At 36.8% G+C, this 15,142-nt stretch overlaps 3 protein-coding genes across 4 annotated transcripts; 2 read left to right on the forward strand and 1 right to left on the reverse strand.

Moving 5' to 3' along the window:
* Positions 1-955: 955 nt before the first annotated feature.
* Positions 956-6,529, forward strand: LOC104782111 (ABC transporter B family member 1). Of its 2 annotated transcripts, XM_010506939.3 has the most exons (11): positions 956-1,054; positions 1,151-1,641; positions 1,740-1,794; positions 1,879-2,054; positions 2,134-2,334; positions 2,462-2,721; positions 2,807-3,123; positions 3,210-3,433; positions 3,772-4,145; positions 4,232-4,949; positions 5,027-6,529. In XM_010506939.3, the coding sequence occupies exons 2-11, from the start codon at positions 1,207-1,209 to the stop codon at positions 6,296-6,298; spliced, it is 4,032 nt and encodes a 1,343-aa protein (XP_010505241.1). In that variant the 5' UTR covers positions 956-1,054; positions 1,151-1,206; the 3' UTR covers positions 6,299-6,529. The 2 variants fall into 2 exon arrangements, with proteins under 2 accessions (XP_010505241.1, XP_010505240.1); XM_010506938.3 differs by lacking the exon at positions 956-1,054 and having other exon boundaries at positions 1,125-1,641.
* A 1,640-nt stretch (positions 6,530-8,169) lies between these two features.
* Positions 8,170-9,288, reverse strand: LOC104782112 (uncharacterized). The gene is made up of 4 exons (XM_010506940.3): positions 9,143-9,288; positions 8,862-9,061; positions 8,627-8,689; positions 8,170-8,376 (listed from the first exon to the last, which is right to left on the reverse strand). Exons 2-4 carry the CDS (start codon positions 9,050-9,052, stop codon positions 8,274-8,276), a joined length of 357 nt encoding a protein of 118 aa, XP_010505242.1. The 5' UTR covers positions 9,053-9,061; positions 9,143-9,288; the 3' UTR covers positions 8,170-8,273.
* Positions 9,289-12,751: 3,463 nt separating this feature from the next.
* Positions 12,752-14,835, forward strand: LOC104782114 (heavy metal-associated isoprenylated plant protein 5-like). Its single transcript, XM_010506941.3, has 3 exons — positions 12,752-13,494; positions 13,740-13,818; positions 13,916-14,835. The coding sequence occupies exons 1-3, from the start codon at positions 13,033-13,035 to the stop codon at positions 14,575-14,577; spliced, it is 1,203 nt and encodes a 400-aa protein (XP_010505243.1). The 5' UTR covers positions 12,752-13,032; the 3' UTR covers positions 14,578-14,835.
* The last annotated feature ends 307 nt before the right edge of the window (positions 14,836-15,142 follow it).

The raw sequence follows: 15,142 nt of genomic DNA on the forward strand, positions 1-15,142 counted from the left end.
TTTTTTTATTTTGTCGGAGACACATAAAATTTTGTTTAATAAAATATGTGTTAGTTTTTAAACTTTATTTGTTCAACATAAGTTATATGTTAAAATTACATGTAAATGACAAGAAACAGTTGCGAAAAAAAAAAAGACAAGAAACAGTTTAATCACACACAAAGAAAAAAAAAAGTTATATGTTAAAAAATTATTGTGTGCGTTTTTCAAATAACGCAGGCTATAGGCAGTAACAGGTAATAAGTGCGGTCCATGACTAACATGAAACCTAGAAAACCGCAACTAACTTTTTTTTTTTTTTTTGAAAAATGCAAGTTACAATTATTTTGCTGATTGGTGTCTAAAATAAGTTTCACAAAAACGTGCTTTGAAATATGCAATTCTAATGTCTCCAGCCTTAGTTTATTTTTTTTTGTTGTTGTTGTATCTTACTGTAAAAATTTCTATATTTATGATTGTTGATAGTTTTTAAAAGATTTGAGACCAATGAAGAGAAGAAACTGTTGGAAGTCAAAAAACTTATCTCCATTTTCAAACAGTGTTGTATGTCGGATTCCATCAATCTCTCTCTTCCATCATCTGTCACTTTCTTTGTTTTCTACGCAACAAAGAAACCGAAGAAAAAAATAAAAAAAATAAAATCAATTTACTAAAATTAATATTAACTTTATTGGAGAGAAAATATAAAAAATAACGCACTAAAACGCAAACGAATCCAAGAACATGGAAACAAAATATGTAAAAAGGAAAAGAAAAAAAAACATCAAGCGTGGGCTGTGAAAATCACTACACGAAAGAAAAAAAAAAATCCAAAATTTTCGCTAATCTAATTTATTTTTCTTTACAAAATTGGCATAGAACAGAATAAATACACTACATTAACTCACTAAAATTACAAAAAAATTAAACGGTAAAAACGATTAATAAATAAGGAAATAAAGTATGTTTTTAATTTTAAAAACGGAAGTGGGATTAGTCAAGACTTAAAAAAAGAGTATGGGAGAAGGCATACAGAGCGGAAGAAAACTCAAAAGATGAGATTATAAAAATATAAGTGCTGTGAAGAAGAAGCTATTTGTTTTATTTTTTTTTATATATACAATTTATAAGAAAATATTTATATTTATATTTTTTATTTTAATTTCTTCAGGGCTGTTGTGGTTTTTGAGGTTCTCTATAAAGCAAAGTTAAAAAACATATACACAAATGTCCCAAGAATCTGATCAGACAAAACAAGAAGAAGAAGAAGAAGAAGAAGAAATTAAAGAGCAACTTGAACTATGGCGCTGGTCCGAAATGCAAGGCATTGAGCTTCTCCCTGACAACAACAACGACTTTATAAACCCAGAAACAGAGCTTCGGAGAAACTCGCCGGAAATGGATAATGACGGTGGTCCTCCTCCTCCGCCGCCGACACAAGTGGTTGAAGAGCCAAAGAAAGCAGAGATTCCTGGAGTTGCTTTCAGAGAGCTTTTCAGATTCGCCGACGGATTAGATTATGTACTGATGGGAATTGGCTCTGTTGGTGCTTTCGTCCATGGCTGCTCTTTACCTCTGTTTCTTCGTTTCTTCGCCGATCTTGTTAATTCCTTTGGTTCTAATGCTAATGACGTCGACAAGATGATGCAAGAAGTTCTCAAGGTACTCTAAACTTCTCAAAGTTTCAATTTTTTTGTCTTCCAAATCTCTGAAACAACACTAAAACTGAAAAAAAAATGTTTTTTGTTTGTTTGTTGCAGTATGCACTTTACTTTTTAGTGGTTGGTGCTGCAATCTGGGCTTCTTCATGGGCAGGTTAGAAGAAAGAAGAGATCTAAAGTTTTATATACTGTTTTCTTGATCCGATTCGATTTTGAGTTTGGTGTTATTGTGAAACAGAGATTTCGTGTTGGATGTGGAGTGGAGAGAGACAAACAACGAAGATGAGGATTAAGTATTTAGAAGCAGCTTTGAATCAAGACATTCAGTTCTTTGATACAGAGGTCCGAACTTCAGATGTTGTCTTCGCCATTAACACCGACGCTGTTATGGTTCAAGACGCCATTAGTGAGAAAGTAAGAAACTTTCTCTTTTTGGTTCTTTTTGTTTCTTCTTTACTCATCTGATCTGATCTTTTCAATGATGAAATCTCAGTTGGGTAATTTCATTCATTACATGGCGACTTTTGTATCTGGATTCATCGTTGGTTTCACGGCGGTGTGGCAACTAGCTTTAGTGACTCTCGCGGTGGTTCCGTTGATAGCTGTGATCGGAGGAATTCACACAACTACTCTCTCTAAGCTCTCTAATAAGAGTCAAGAGTCTCTTTCACAAGCTGGTAATATCGTCGAACAGGTAGAGTGCAGCACAAATCCCTAGAAAACAAACAAAAAATAAATAAAGTTTCCATTTTTGTCAAATCTAGTAATCATCAATCATCTGGGTGTTTTTGGGTCTGATTCGATTTGTTTAAAAATGGCAGACAGTGGTACAAATCAGGGTAGTGATGGCGTTCGTTGGAGAAACAAGAGCTTCACAAGCTTATTCATCAGCTTTAAAGATAGCTCAGAAACTTGGTTACAAAACAGGTTTAGCTAAAGGAATGGGACTTGGTGCTACTTACTTCGTTGTCTTCTGTTGCTACGCTCTCTTGCTTTGGTACGGTGGTTATCTCGTTCGTCACCATTTGACCAACGGTGGTCTCGCCATTGCTACAATGTTCGCAGTCATGATTGGTGGATTGTAAGCTACTCAACTCTTCTCTGTTCATCACTCTTTCTTCTTATCATGTGATTTTGATATTGGTTTTTGATTGTTTGTTTAAAAGGGCATTGGGACAATCAGCACCGAGTATGGCTTCATTTGCGAAAGCTAAGGTTGCTGCGGCAAAGATCTTTAGAATCATTGATCACAAACCTACTATAGAGCGGAACAGTGAGTCTGGTGTGGAGTTAGACTCAGTCACGGGTCTTGTTGAGCTGAAAAATGTTGACTTTTCGTATCCGTCAAGGCCAGATGTTAAGATTCTTAACAATTTCTGCCTCTCTGTTCCCGCTGGGAAGACCATAGCTTTGGTTGGTAGCAGTGGTTCAGGCAAAAGCACAGTCGTTTCGCTTATAGAGCGGTTTTACGACCCCAACTCAGGTTAACAAATCTAACATTCTGATACATTTTCAAGCTGTTTTGTTTGAGCATTGTTAGTTTAACACGGTTTTATCGTCTCTCTGCAGGACAAGTTTTACTAGATGGTCAGGACCTAAAGACGCTGAAACTGAGATGGTTAAGGCAACAGATAGGGCTTGTGAGCCAAGAACCTGCATTGTTTGCCACTTCTATCAAAGAAAACATACTCTTAGGCCGTCCTGACGCAGATCAAGTTGAGATAGAGGAGGCTGCTCGAGTCGCAAACGCTCATTCTTTTATCATCAAACTACCCGATGGCTTTGACACACAGGTCTGGTGTTTTTAACATGACTCATTGGTTTATGTGCATCTGTGTTCTTTTGATTCTTTAATTTCATTAGTTTAAGGTATTTTTGAAAGAGTCAAAAGAGAGAAGAAGGTATGGTCATTAGAAAAGCATTTATAACAGAGTAACATGGGTTTGGTCAACAACGCATGTGAGACCCAGACAAGTAGTTTTAGTCATGTGTCTTGATGTTGAATATTTTGAGTGTTCATGTGCTTGTTTTTTTCTTCCTACTTTAACTTCAAAATCAGCAACCACTATTCCACTGTTTATTTCAGTCATTATGTATTTACATTAATGTTGGTAAATGTGAAAAATGTCAGGTAGGGGAGAGAGGACTGCAGCTATCAGGTGGGCAGAAGCAAAGAATAGCAATAGCAAGAGCAATGTTGAAGAACCCTGCGATACTTCTTTTAGATGAGGCGACGAGTGCATTAGATTCTGAATCAGAGAAGCTTGTGCAAGAAGCATTGGATCGTTTCATGATTGGAAGGACTACTCTCATCATTGCTCATCGCCTTTCCACCATACGCAAAGCTGACCTTGTTGCTGTGCTTCAGCAAGGAAGTGTCTCAGAGATTGGAACGCATGATGAGCTTTTTTCCAAGGGAGAAAACGGAATCTACGCTAAGTTAATTAGAATGCAAGAAGCAGCTCATGAAACTGCTATGAGTAATGCGAGAAAGAGTAGTGCAAGGTATATATTCGGATTCATTTTGTGTCACACTAAGGTTCTTTTCTTAAGTTACTAATGATTAATATATATATATATATATGTTGCAGACCTTCAAGTGCTAGAAACTCGGTTAGCTCGCCAATAATGACCCGGAATTCGTCGTATGGAAGATCACCTTATTCAAGGAGACTCTCAGATTTCTCAACTTCTGATTTCAGCCTCTCCATTGAAGCTTCGTCTTATCCAAACTATCGACACGACAAGCTGGCCTTCAAAGATCAAGCCAATTCGTTCTGGCGACTAGCTAAAATGAACTCACCGGAGTGGAAATACGCTTTGCTTGGCTCTGTAGGCTCTGTCGTTTGCGGCTCCCTCAGTGCTTTCTTTGCATATGTCCTCAGCGCAGTCCTAAGCATCTACTACAACCCGGACCATGAATACATGATCAAACAGATTGATAAGTACTGTTATCTCTTGATCGGTCTCTCTTCTGCAGCACTTATCTTCAACACACTCCAGCATTCTTTCTGGGACATTGTGGGTGAGAATCTGACCAAGAGAGTCCGTGAGAAGATGCTCACTGCGGTACTCAAGAATGAGATGGCTTGGTTTGATCAAGAGGAGAATGAAAGTGCAAGAATAGCAGCTCGGTTAGCTCTTGATGCCAATAATGTGAGATCCGCTATAGGAGATAGAATCTCAGTAATTGTGCAGAATACAGCACTGATGCTAGTAGCTTGCACTGCCGGGTTTGTTCTACAGTGGAGACTAGCACTTGTCCTTGTTGCAGTCTTCCCTGTTGTTGTTGCTGCAACTGTCTTACAGGTTTGTGTTCTTACAAAGCAAATGCATACTCTTATTGTTGTGTTTAGATCTAATACTCTGTTATATCTTTTTAACAGAAAATGTTCATGACTGGATTCTCCGGAGACCTGGAAGCGGCGCATGCCAAGGGGACGCAGCTCGCTGGTGAAGCCATAGCTAATGTCAGGACAGTCGCGGCCTTCAATTCAGAGGCAAAGATTGTTCGTCTCTACACTGCAAACCTTGAACCACCATTAAAACGCTGCTTCTGGAAAGGACAGATCGCTGGAAGTGGTTATGGTATAGCTCAGTTCTGTCTTTACGCATCATACGCTCTCGGGTTATGGTACGCATCATGGCTTGTGAAACATGGCATCTCTGACTTCTCCAAAACCATAAGAGTCTTCATGGTTCTGATGGTCTCAGCCAATGGTGCAGCAGAAACACTCACACTAGCTCCTGATTTCATCAAAGGTGGTCAGGCGATGCGTTCTGTTTTCGAACTTCTTGACCGCAAAACCGAGATTGAACCTGATGATCCTGATACCACCCCAGTCCCAGACCGTTTACGCGGCGAAGTCGAGCTCAAACACATTGATTTCTCTTACCCTTCAAGACCAGACATCCAAATCTTCCGTGACCTTAGCCTTCGTGCTAGAGCTGGCAAGACTCTAGCACTTGTTGGTCCAAGCGGGTGTGGGAAAAGCTCGGTGATCTCCCTCATCCAGAGATTTTACGAACCATCCTCAGGCCGTGTCATGATTGATGGTAAAGACATAAGGAAGTACAACTTGAAAGCCATAAGGAAACACATAGCCATAGTCCCTCAAGAACCATGCTTGTTCGGAACCACCATTTACGAAAACATCGCATATGGACACGAATGCGCGACCGAAGCAGAGATCATACAATCTGCAACTTTGGCCAGCGCCCACAAATTCATATCCGCGCTACCTGAAGGTTACAAGACGTATGTTGGGGAGAGAGGCGTTCAGCTCTCAGGAGGACAGAAACAGAGGATAGCTATAGCGCGTGCCCTAGTTAGGAAAGCAGAGATCATGCTACTCGACGAGGCCACAAGCGCTCTTGATGCAGAGTCTGAGAGATCAGTTCAAGAAGCATTGGACCAAGCTTGCTCTGGTAGAACGTCCATTGTCGTGGCTCACAGGCTATCTACAATCAGAAACGCCCACGTGATCGCGGTGATAGATGATGGTAAAGTTGCGGAACAAGGATCGCATTCGCATCTCCTCAAGAACAATCCTGATGGAATCTACGCGCGGATGATACAGTTGCAGAGATTTACGCATACTCAGGTGATCGGTATGACGTCAGGTTCAAGTTCTAGGGTTAAGGAAGATGATGCTTAGTACTTACTACTTTTGGTCATATAGAAGAAGAAGAAGAAGAAAGAAGAGAGTATAAAGAAGAACTAAATACCAGAAGATGTTCTGAAAGAAAAAAACTCTACGAACTCATTTTTTCTTGTTTCTTGTTTTGATTTTGGGGTTACTTATTTTTGGAACGACGTTTTCAGATTTGATGGTATAGTATTATTATTGTGTATTATCATAAATTAATCTAATTTTTCACCTCTGTAATATCCATTTATGCCATAGCAATCTATGAGCCTTTCTAGTGAAGTGAAGGGTGATGATTGTTTCATTGAGGTCATATATCTCATTGTGATTGAGTGCACTCGTTACCATATATATATTGGTTGGGTTTGTTCAAGATTTCAAGATAAGACTAACTTTCGAATCATGAGATCCGTTCTAAAAGAAAATAAAATTATATGATATATGATGAAATTGTAATCTTTTAAGGTTTTTAATTGCATTTGCATAGGTTAGATGGGGGTTTGAATGTTGTGGGTCTTGTATGTAGAACATTATTTTAACATCACTTGTGTATAAATCATGATTTTTTAGTAGATCATGATTAGTAAATGTAAGCATATAAAATTGGTTACTAGAGTTTTATGTCAATACTGTCAAAAAGGATGCTTTAGAGTTTAGACACACGAACATACGTGGGGAACAAAATTATGAAGATGAGAAATAAACAGAAAATGATAAAAAAAAGTGGATGGGTCCAAAAAGGACATTGAATGAGATGATGAGACCCAAAGCTAACAAAAAAGAAAGTAAAAGAAAGACAAGACAACATTTCTTTTGTGTTTATATGACTTTTTTTTTATGAACACTTCTTGATTTCATTATCTTTGTGCAGCACACGCGTGCGACCATACATGCATATATGCATATGGGACACACACCATGATGATGATGACGACTACTTTGTTTTTGTTGGTGAGTGCAATAAGTTTGTGTTTAATTATGAGCAAACTTGGAAATTATAGTGGAGGAGAAGAAGCACCTAGGCACATGTCGTTCACTAATTGGGAATTTCAACCAAGGCCAGAATTATTACCCTTGCTACCTACACTGGATTTCTCCACTATGTATTATGTAACTTGTTCACAAATAAAATACTACATCATTTTCTATTTCCTTTTCCTGGAAGTGAACATTTTTCTATGTAAAGTTTTTACTTTATATAAATTAGATTTTAACAGTTTAGATATCAGTGACGCTATTATAATTTAATGAAAAAGCACTCAGTAAACTCATTAAGAAAACATGTAATGATCGCTTTGTGGTGGTGTTAAACTGTTAATGCATCACAAAATTATTTATAGGACAAAGTGTGGCTTACATTTTTTCCACATGACAAAATTTGATAACTATGTCTATGTGACAATCAAAGAATCTAAGAATTTCACCTGCCAATAAATATTCATGTTATTTAGAGGATGCAGAGAGACATGATGACTGGTCGTTTAGCCGTTTTTCACTATCTTTTCGTCTCAAGGAGTCCAGCAATTTCGCAAAGCCTGTTTATATCTAAACGGTTGGACTGATGCTGGTTAGTTCGTTGATGTACCCACAAACTTTGTTGGGTCCGTTTTGCTCTGTCTTGCGTCATGGGCTTGGAAACGAAACTCTAGAGGGCCAGCAGACTTTTCCCGATCACATTGACAGTCTCTTCTCGTGTCTGAATAACAGCATCATCCTCCGGTTTGTTTCTCTTATGGAATATTAAGCGTGGATGATCTCATAGGATTTGGCTGGTTTGGTTGTTTTGATCTGGTGATCATGCGCAGGCAAGATGGAACATATAGAGATGAGTATATTTTGTAGCAATTCTAGTAAAAAGACTGACATGTAGTAGAAGACGATCAGACAAAACCTTGTATCATTAATTTAGTTAAGGACCATCTTACAACAAAATCCAAGTTCCATCAACTGTTGAACTTATAAGTAAAAACAAACTGCAAAAAACTCAGACAGCCATCAGCTTTGGACCATTGTCCGGCATTCCCATTCCACCGGCTAAATCTGCATCGAGTTGCGAGTGTGGCGCTGGTCCCTTCATCATCTTCACACTGCAATCACACACAAAAATCCAAATGGAGCAAAACAATTTCAGAGTCATAATACTCATTAAGGCACAATAAACACCTTCGAAACCTATAAACTAACACCTTAACAGAGCTAAAGACATGCGTAGAGCAACAATATAATGTTTAGTTAGCCAGCTATGTCAAAGAAGAAAGGTAGCTTTGAACATAGCATAGTAACTAAAACAAAGTTCCAAACACAAATGCAAGGCAAGTCAATGAAGAATAAGCTTACCGCTTCTTGTGTTTCTTAGTCTTGAAATGATCATCTCGCACTGATGACTTGGAGAAGTACCGACTGAAACACATATAAAGGTACAAGAGCCAAATGGGTCAGTCTTCTTAACACAACAATCAGAAACATATAGACAGGTTCAAAGTTCAAAAGATTCATAAACCCAAAAGAGTCCAGAGAGAGAGATTTATGCTAAGAAAGGTTAAACATTTATATTGATTAAAGTCTTTCTTACTCGCAGTGTAAGCAGTAGAATTGACCCATTCCAGGCAAATCCTGGTCAAGCTCTAAAGGCTTCATCTCCGACTCAGGTTTACGCAACTCAGTGTAAACCAAATCGTCTCCTTTGACTTCGAATTTGTCACGGCGCGCTGTTTTGTGAGATAATCTCCTCTTCTTCACTTTTCTAGTCGGACATCTACCCATTTTAGCCTCCTAATGTAATGAAATTGAACCCATCAAACTCAAAATCAATAAAGAATCTAAATGAATCGAAGCATCAATTGAAAAACTTACGATTCAGAGAAGAAACCACAGGAGGAGCTGGAGACGAAGACGACGATGCGGAAGAGGAAACCCTAGAAATTTTCTCAGTTTCGGTTATAAAGTGTTAAACCTAAAAAAAAAAGCGGTTTGAAAGGATTGAGACGTGATAAAGGCCCATTTTTATAAATAAGCTTTTATATAGGCCCGTATATGATTAATTTGGGCTTATTAAATTTTATAGTTCAAAAATAAGAAAAAGTCAAATGTAAGACCAAAATCCGAATTTACATGACTTGATAGACTCGTTTTATGCAAGAAAACTTTATTATAGCAAAAGGAAAGTCTGTAATTACATTGTAAGATAGTTCACGAGTTTTTTAACTAGCTATGTACTCGGACTGAATTTGGGTGAATATAATCAGAAGTTTCATAAGCTTATTAGTATAACAAGAAACTACTATAAAATCTTTAGAGTTGCATGGCATGCTCTTCATGCTCCTCACGACAATGTCTTCTTCTCCAGGGTGTTCTTGATCATCACTACGACGACATATCCTTAGTAGAACCGATCTTACTCTCTGTCTCTCTGAGGAAACAATCGGATTTTTTTTAACTGATGATGTACGTTAGTACGTAGTAGGTTCACATCTAGAGTAAGGGACAATGTTCCAGCTAAGATGGTACGTGTCAATTTGTTAGGATTTAGGAATGTGGGAAATTCCTTTTTTCTTTCCAGATACTTCTACACCATATAGACTCGTCGCGATAGGGTCTCGTTCTGATAAAATAAGGTGCTTGTGCCGAGGGAAACAATAATGATAACAATGATATTGAAACAGACCCGTACCAAATCCAACTTTTATTATTTTTAAATTCTTCTTGTAATAGTGTTGCATATCGATTGGAACTTCGTTTAGATATCATGTTTAAAAATTGAGTTCTTGCTGAATTGGTTCCTACTTTGTCTCTGCCCCCACTAAACTTGATTTTTAAACGTTTTATATACCCTATCGTTTTCTATGTACACCTCTTTTGCAAAGATGTAAGGAGATGCCCGCGCGGAGGAGCAAATATGATATGAACGGCTTTGTCTTGGGGATTAGTAGATTTAATTTGATGAGTAATTTTGTAATCATAGCTTGAAGATGAAATGTGTGTTGAAAACGTTTCCACACTTGTGTTTCATGTGGCTATACAACATTTGTCAAAATTCGTGATTGTGGTACTTGACAAAAATAGTTTAAAGGATTTGAGTCATATGACGTGTTAAATAGTTAAAAGTAACAACCATGTTTACCTTTTTCTTCCTAATAGTTAAATAGGGTACGTACACAGAGCACAAAAGCAAAAACGATGCCAAACTAAAAACAAAACAAGAAATGGTAAATGCTAAAATCGTATTTAGCTACGAAAAAATATAGGATTACATACTGACAAACGTAACTCCAAACTACTAACACATAAGTTTTCAAAACACAAACAACAAAATTTTAAGTACAAAGACAAAACTTACGATAAAGTTTGTGGTCATTTTTGATCGTTAAACTTCACGAAAAAGAAAGTTCTCAATCAAACTCTATTATATCTCATGTCAATATGAATTGAATATATAAGATAATATGTGTCCACCTCAGCTATTACGTCACACATAGGACCATTTAAAAAAACAAATTCAACAAAAAACACAATGAAACATGATGTTGACAAAATGGACCGGTAAAGGGAAGAACGAAACGCAATTACGCAACTCTTCAAACAATTTTTTTACTTTTCCTTATCCTTTTACTATTCATATGCAGTTGAAATAAAGTTTTCAAATAAGTTCAATATTTTTCACACACCAAACCCAATAAGATAGTGTATTCATAAGAAAAGTAAAAGTGTAAAACTCAATATGTTTTTGCAGTTCCTCATGTCTTTGTCTCTATACCGCAGCCCATGTTTTTTGAACATAGGCAGTTCTTGGCCGCTTCCATGAAGCTGAAACTTACTAAAAGTCTAAAACCAAATTAACTCGCATAATTTAATTCAATAATTGCTCTTCAGGGGAGCAAACAAAATTATATTGAAGAATTTTTAAAATAGTTATATAAGCTAGTGGTGCTGTACGAATTGTGTAAACTAGTGTATGTGCATTGGTTAGGTGATACGAATAGTATATTACAAGAAAACGTGGAAATTACATTCACAATACTCGAAAACATATACAATTTTTTTGAAATATGCATATAAATTTGTTGTTAAGTTTACTAGTAGCATTGGCATATATGCAAATTACACACACACTGACACACATGTCTAGAATTCTTTTATGTACTGTACTAAATATATAATTCAGTCAAACAACTTGACAAATTAAACATGTGCCATTTGTCGTTTTTCTTGTATTATTTTAAATTTTTAGATCTGATCTTAGTGTGAGTAAAATGGGATCAATATCAAATGTGGTATTTTTATATCATATTTTGGGTATATTTTCCTATAAAATACAACAAAATATCTAAAAACGTTTGCTAAATCTGTTGTAATTAAGGAGTTTTATCTTTATTTTTTATAGTCTGTTGTAGAAGTAAACCACCTTCTAAAATGAAATTTCTAAACAAAAGAAAAAAACCCAAAAAGAGAAGAGAAGAGAAGAGGAGGTTCCATCAACTTCACTTATAATGAGACAAGACTATGCAATTTGCAGAATCATGACTTTAACCAATACCCAATATCTATCAGAAAGAAAAGTATCATCTTTATCTCTTTAATCTCTTTACAAATTCTTTAAAAAAAAAAAGAAGAAGAATGATGTGATTCAAAAATTCAAAAAATGGTTTAATTAAATCATCACTTTTGTTTCTATTATTTAGTCCACAGTAATTCGTTTACGACCACGTTGTATCGATCCATAATGTAATGTTTTAGTATTGTATTAGGTTACATCTCTAACGGTTATATTTGCCAACTTATTGAAAACTAAATTCTATTGAATAAAACTGTTCTCTTGTTTTACGTGTTTTGTTGTCTAACCAATCTCTGGCTATCTTTCCATTATTATCGAATCAGCAGTTAATTTAATTTCTCACCTGACATAAAATTATCGATTCATTTCTCATCCTACTCTAAATTATATAACCTATGATTATTTGTTTATGCTTTTGGACCATTTTTTATTTTGTTTTTGACCAAACTTTTGGTGAACATTCTTTCATAATTGAATATACAATATATAATTATTAACAAAATAATACATTCACTTTGTATCTACAAATTACAAAATGATCCCAACTTTTCGTATACTACTTCAATAATAAAACAGCATTTTGCGATATATCTTCTAACTAAAGTTTTGTTTTTTTAGTAAGGTAAGGATGTATATTCTTTGAATTGTGACTATTGGTCGAATGTATTTTTACCTTAAACTGATTAAGATTCGGCTAATCTAGACTATAGTCATCAAGTAGTCAAAGCTGAGAAATGATACCCTTTTTGTGTTTCAAAAGCAATGCTTACCTTTAAGAAATCAATAAACTTGATCAGCTATTTTACGCAAAAAAACAAACTAATTTTTATTAATATTATCCATTGATTATTTAAAAATAATGTTTGTTCAGAAACTTGGTGCCTTCGTGTCTAGTACCATCACTTGTGTCAAACCGGCGTCAAACGCCCACTCTCGCTGACCTCAGCCCCCAACAAATACACACACACAAACACATACGAAATCAACATGTAACATCAAACCATTATAAATATACTTAAGTTAAAAAAAATCAGTATCAACAATATTGTAAAATAATAACCTCCACGCACCCTATATTTCTCTATATATACGCACATTTGCCTCCACTTACTCTTGTTCAAACATTTCTTCATCTTTCAAATACAAAAAATAAAAATAAACCCCTAATAAAATTTGACACTTTAACCAAGAAATGGGAGAGGTTCAAGAAGGTGCCAAAGTTGAACAAGAGAAGAAGCCAGCAGCCACCGTAGTCTCAGCTGAGACTACAGACAGCAAGCCAAAGAGCGGTGAAGGAGATTCTGCGGCAGCTCCGGCCGCTGCCGCGGCGGTTGCCTCTGCCTTTGTTTACAAAGTTGATATGCACTGCGAAGGCTGCGCTAAGAAGATCAAGCGAATGGTGAAACACTTCGGTGGAGTGAAAGATGTGACGGCGGATACTGGTGGGAATAAGCTTACGGTGGTCGGTAAGATTGACCCGGTGGTTCTCCGGGAGAAGTTGGAGGAGAAAACTAAGAGAAAGGTGGTTCTCGCGAATCCACCACCACCTTCACCACCTAAGGTTGAGGGATCTGTTCCCGCCGCCGTTGAAGAGAAGAAAACTGACGGTGGAGATAAGGCGGCGACTCCTCCTCCTCCGGCAGCTCCAAAAGAGGTATAAATCTCTACTTGAATAAGAACAAGAGGCAACTAAAAGCTTTTGCTAGTGTACGCTTGTTTTTAAACAACGTACGTTAGCAACTTAAAAGGATACAATTTTGTAGTGTGGATCACACTAGTTTAATTAGGCAGATAAGTTAAACGAAAAAAGATTAGGCAGCTACAAAGTAATATTTGTTTAACAAAGTAACGAGTATGAATAATTTATTGATTTGACTTTAATTTCTTTTTGTGTTTCAGAGTTCGGTGGCTTTAAAGATCAGACTACATTGTGAAGGATGTATTCAGAAAATCAAGAAAATAATATTGAAAATCAAAGGTAAGAAAATAACAATAACAAACGAAGTTACTAAATTCGAAAACCAAAAAAGTAAATATTAATTATGCTAATTTATTAATAATTAATTTGTATTCAGGGGTCGAAACGGTGACTGTTGACGGAGCTAAAGATGTGGTGACAGTGAAAGGAACAATGGACGTTAAAGAACTAGTGCCTCTTCTCACCAAGAAGCTCAAACGAACCGTTGAGCCTCTTGTTCCCGCCAAGAAAGATGACGGAGCCGCTGAGAAAAAGAAGACGGAAGCCGCCGCCGCTCCTGAAGCAAAGAAAGAGGCTCCTGCCGCTGTAGTGAACGAAGCAAAGAAGGAAGGAAGTGACGGTGAGGAGAAGAAGAAAGAAGCTGGTGACGGAGGAGAGAAGAAGAAAGAGGCTGGTGACGGCGGAGAGAAGAAAAAAGAAGGTGGAGACGGCGGAGAGAAGAAGGAAGGTGGCGGAGGAGGAGGTGCGCCGCCGCCTGTGGCGATGGTGAATAAGATGGACTACTATGGATACTCATCTTATCCGACGGCTCCAATGTATTGGCAAGAAGGACACGTGTACGGTCAGAGTTATTCAATGGCAGGTCAGGGTTATCCGATGGCAGGTCAGAGTTATCCGATGGCAGGTCAGAGTTATCCAGGTTCAGGATACAATTACGCAAGTGAGAGTTATGTGCCGTACTCGCAGCCAAACATGAACGCTCCTCCTGGTCCTGGGATGTTCAGTGATGAGAACCCCAACGGCTGCTCCGTTATGTAATCATGGGGTTAATTTGTAAATATAAAAAAACTCTAAGGGTTATAACATAAATGTGGGAACACAAAGTAGCAAACTTAGGTGAAAATTTTGAAAGGCTGAGTCTGAGCCAGCGGGTTCTGACGTGTAACATTTGTTCCTTTGTTAGTTTAGTTTCTTTAATGTAATAATTAATTGCTTTAATTTAATTGTAGTGTCAGCAAACAAATAACAATAATAATGTAAAATGATGAAAAAGGAATATAAGTTATCTTTTCAGAATTATGAATGAATGTTTATTTTCCATTGAAAAAGCATTTTGGTTCATTGACCTATGTAGAAAGATGATTTAAATGATTAACTTGTACGAAATCTTGAAAAGATTATACAGTATTATTAACGTTAATGATTTTTTTGGTGGAAAAGCTAATTAAAGCCATTTTTTTTCGACCAACTATGATATGATTATCTCCATGATAATTATTGTTACCCTTTATATAAGTAATCATTTAGTCCTTCCTTCATTTATTCATATGAATTAGATATCGTGAAAACACCTTTTTCTGGTCGTATAGGGCATCCATTTTGT

This window comes from Camelina sativa, chromosome 4, assembly GCF_030686135.1.
Source record: "Camelina sativa cultivar CO46 ecotype springtype chromosome 4, ASM3068613v1".
In the NCBI taxonomy this organism is placed as follows: domain Eukaryota; kingdom Viridiplantae; phylum Streptophyta; class Magnoliopsida; order Brassicales; family Brassicaceae; genus Camelina; species Camelina sativa.

Excerpts from the sequence above, each read along its gene's own strand:
- LOC104782111 (XM_010506939.3), top strand. The coding sequence starts at position 1,207 with ATGTCCCAAGAATCTGATCAGACAAAACAAGAAGAAGAAGAAGAAGAA. Across the intron at positions 2,055-2,133 it reads AAGACGCCATTAGTGAGAAA|TTGGGTAATTTCATTCATTA; the intron begins GTAAGAAACTTT and ends ATGAAATCTCAG. Across the intron at positions 3,124-3,209 it reads GTTTTACGACCCCAACTCAG|GACAAGTTTTACTAGATGGT; the intron begins GTTAACAAATCT and ends GTCTCTCTGCAG.
- LOC104782112 (XM_010506940.3), bottom strand. The coding sequence starts at position 9,052 with ATGGGTAGATGTCCGACTAGAAAAGTGAAGAAGAGGAGATTATCTCAC. Across the intron at positions 8,690-8,861 it reads TTCTACTGCTTACACTGCGA|TCGGTACTTCTCCAAGTCAT; the intron begins GTAAGAAAGACT and ends TATGTGTTTCAG. Across the intron at positions 8,377-8,626 it reads ACTAAGAAACACAAGAAGCG|TGTGAAGATGATGAAGGGAC; the intron begins GTAAGCTTATTC and ends GTGTGATTGCAG.
- LOC104782114 (XM_010506941.3), top strand. The coding sequence starts at position 13,033 with ATGGGAGAGGTTCAAGAAGGTGCCAAAGTTGAACAAGAGAAGAAGCCA. Across the intron at positions 13,495-13,739 it reads CTCCGGCAGCTCCAAAAGAG|AGTTCGGTGGCTTTAAAGAT; the intron begins GTATAAATCTCT and ends TTTGTGTTTCAG. Across the intron at positions 13,819-13,915 it reads AATAATATTGAAAATCAAAG|GGGTCGAAACGGTGACTGTT; the intron begins GTAAGAAAATAA and ends ATTTGTATTCAG.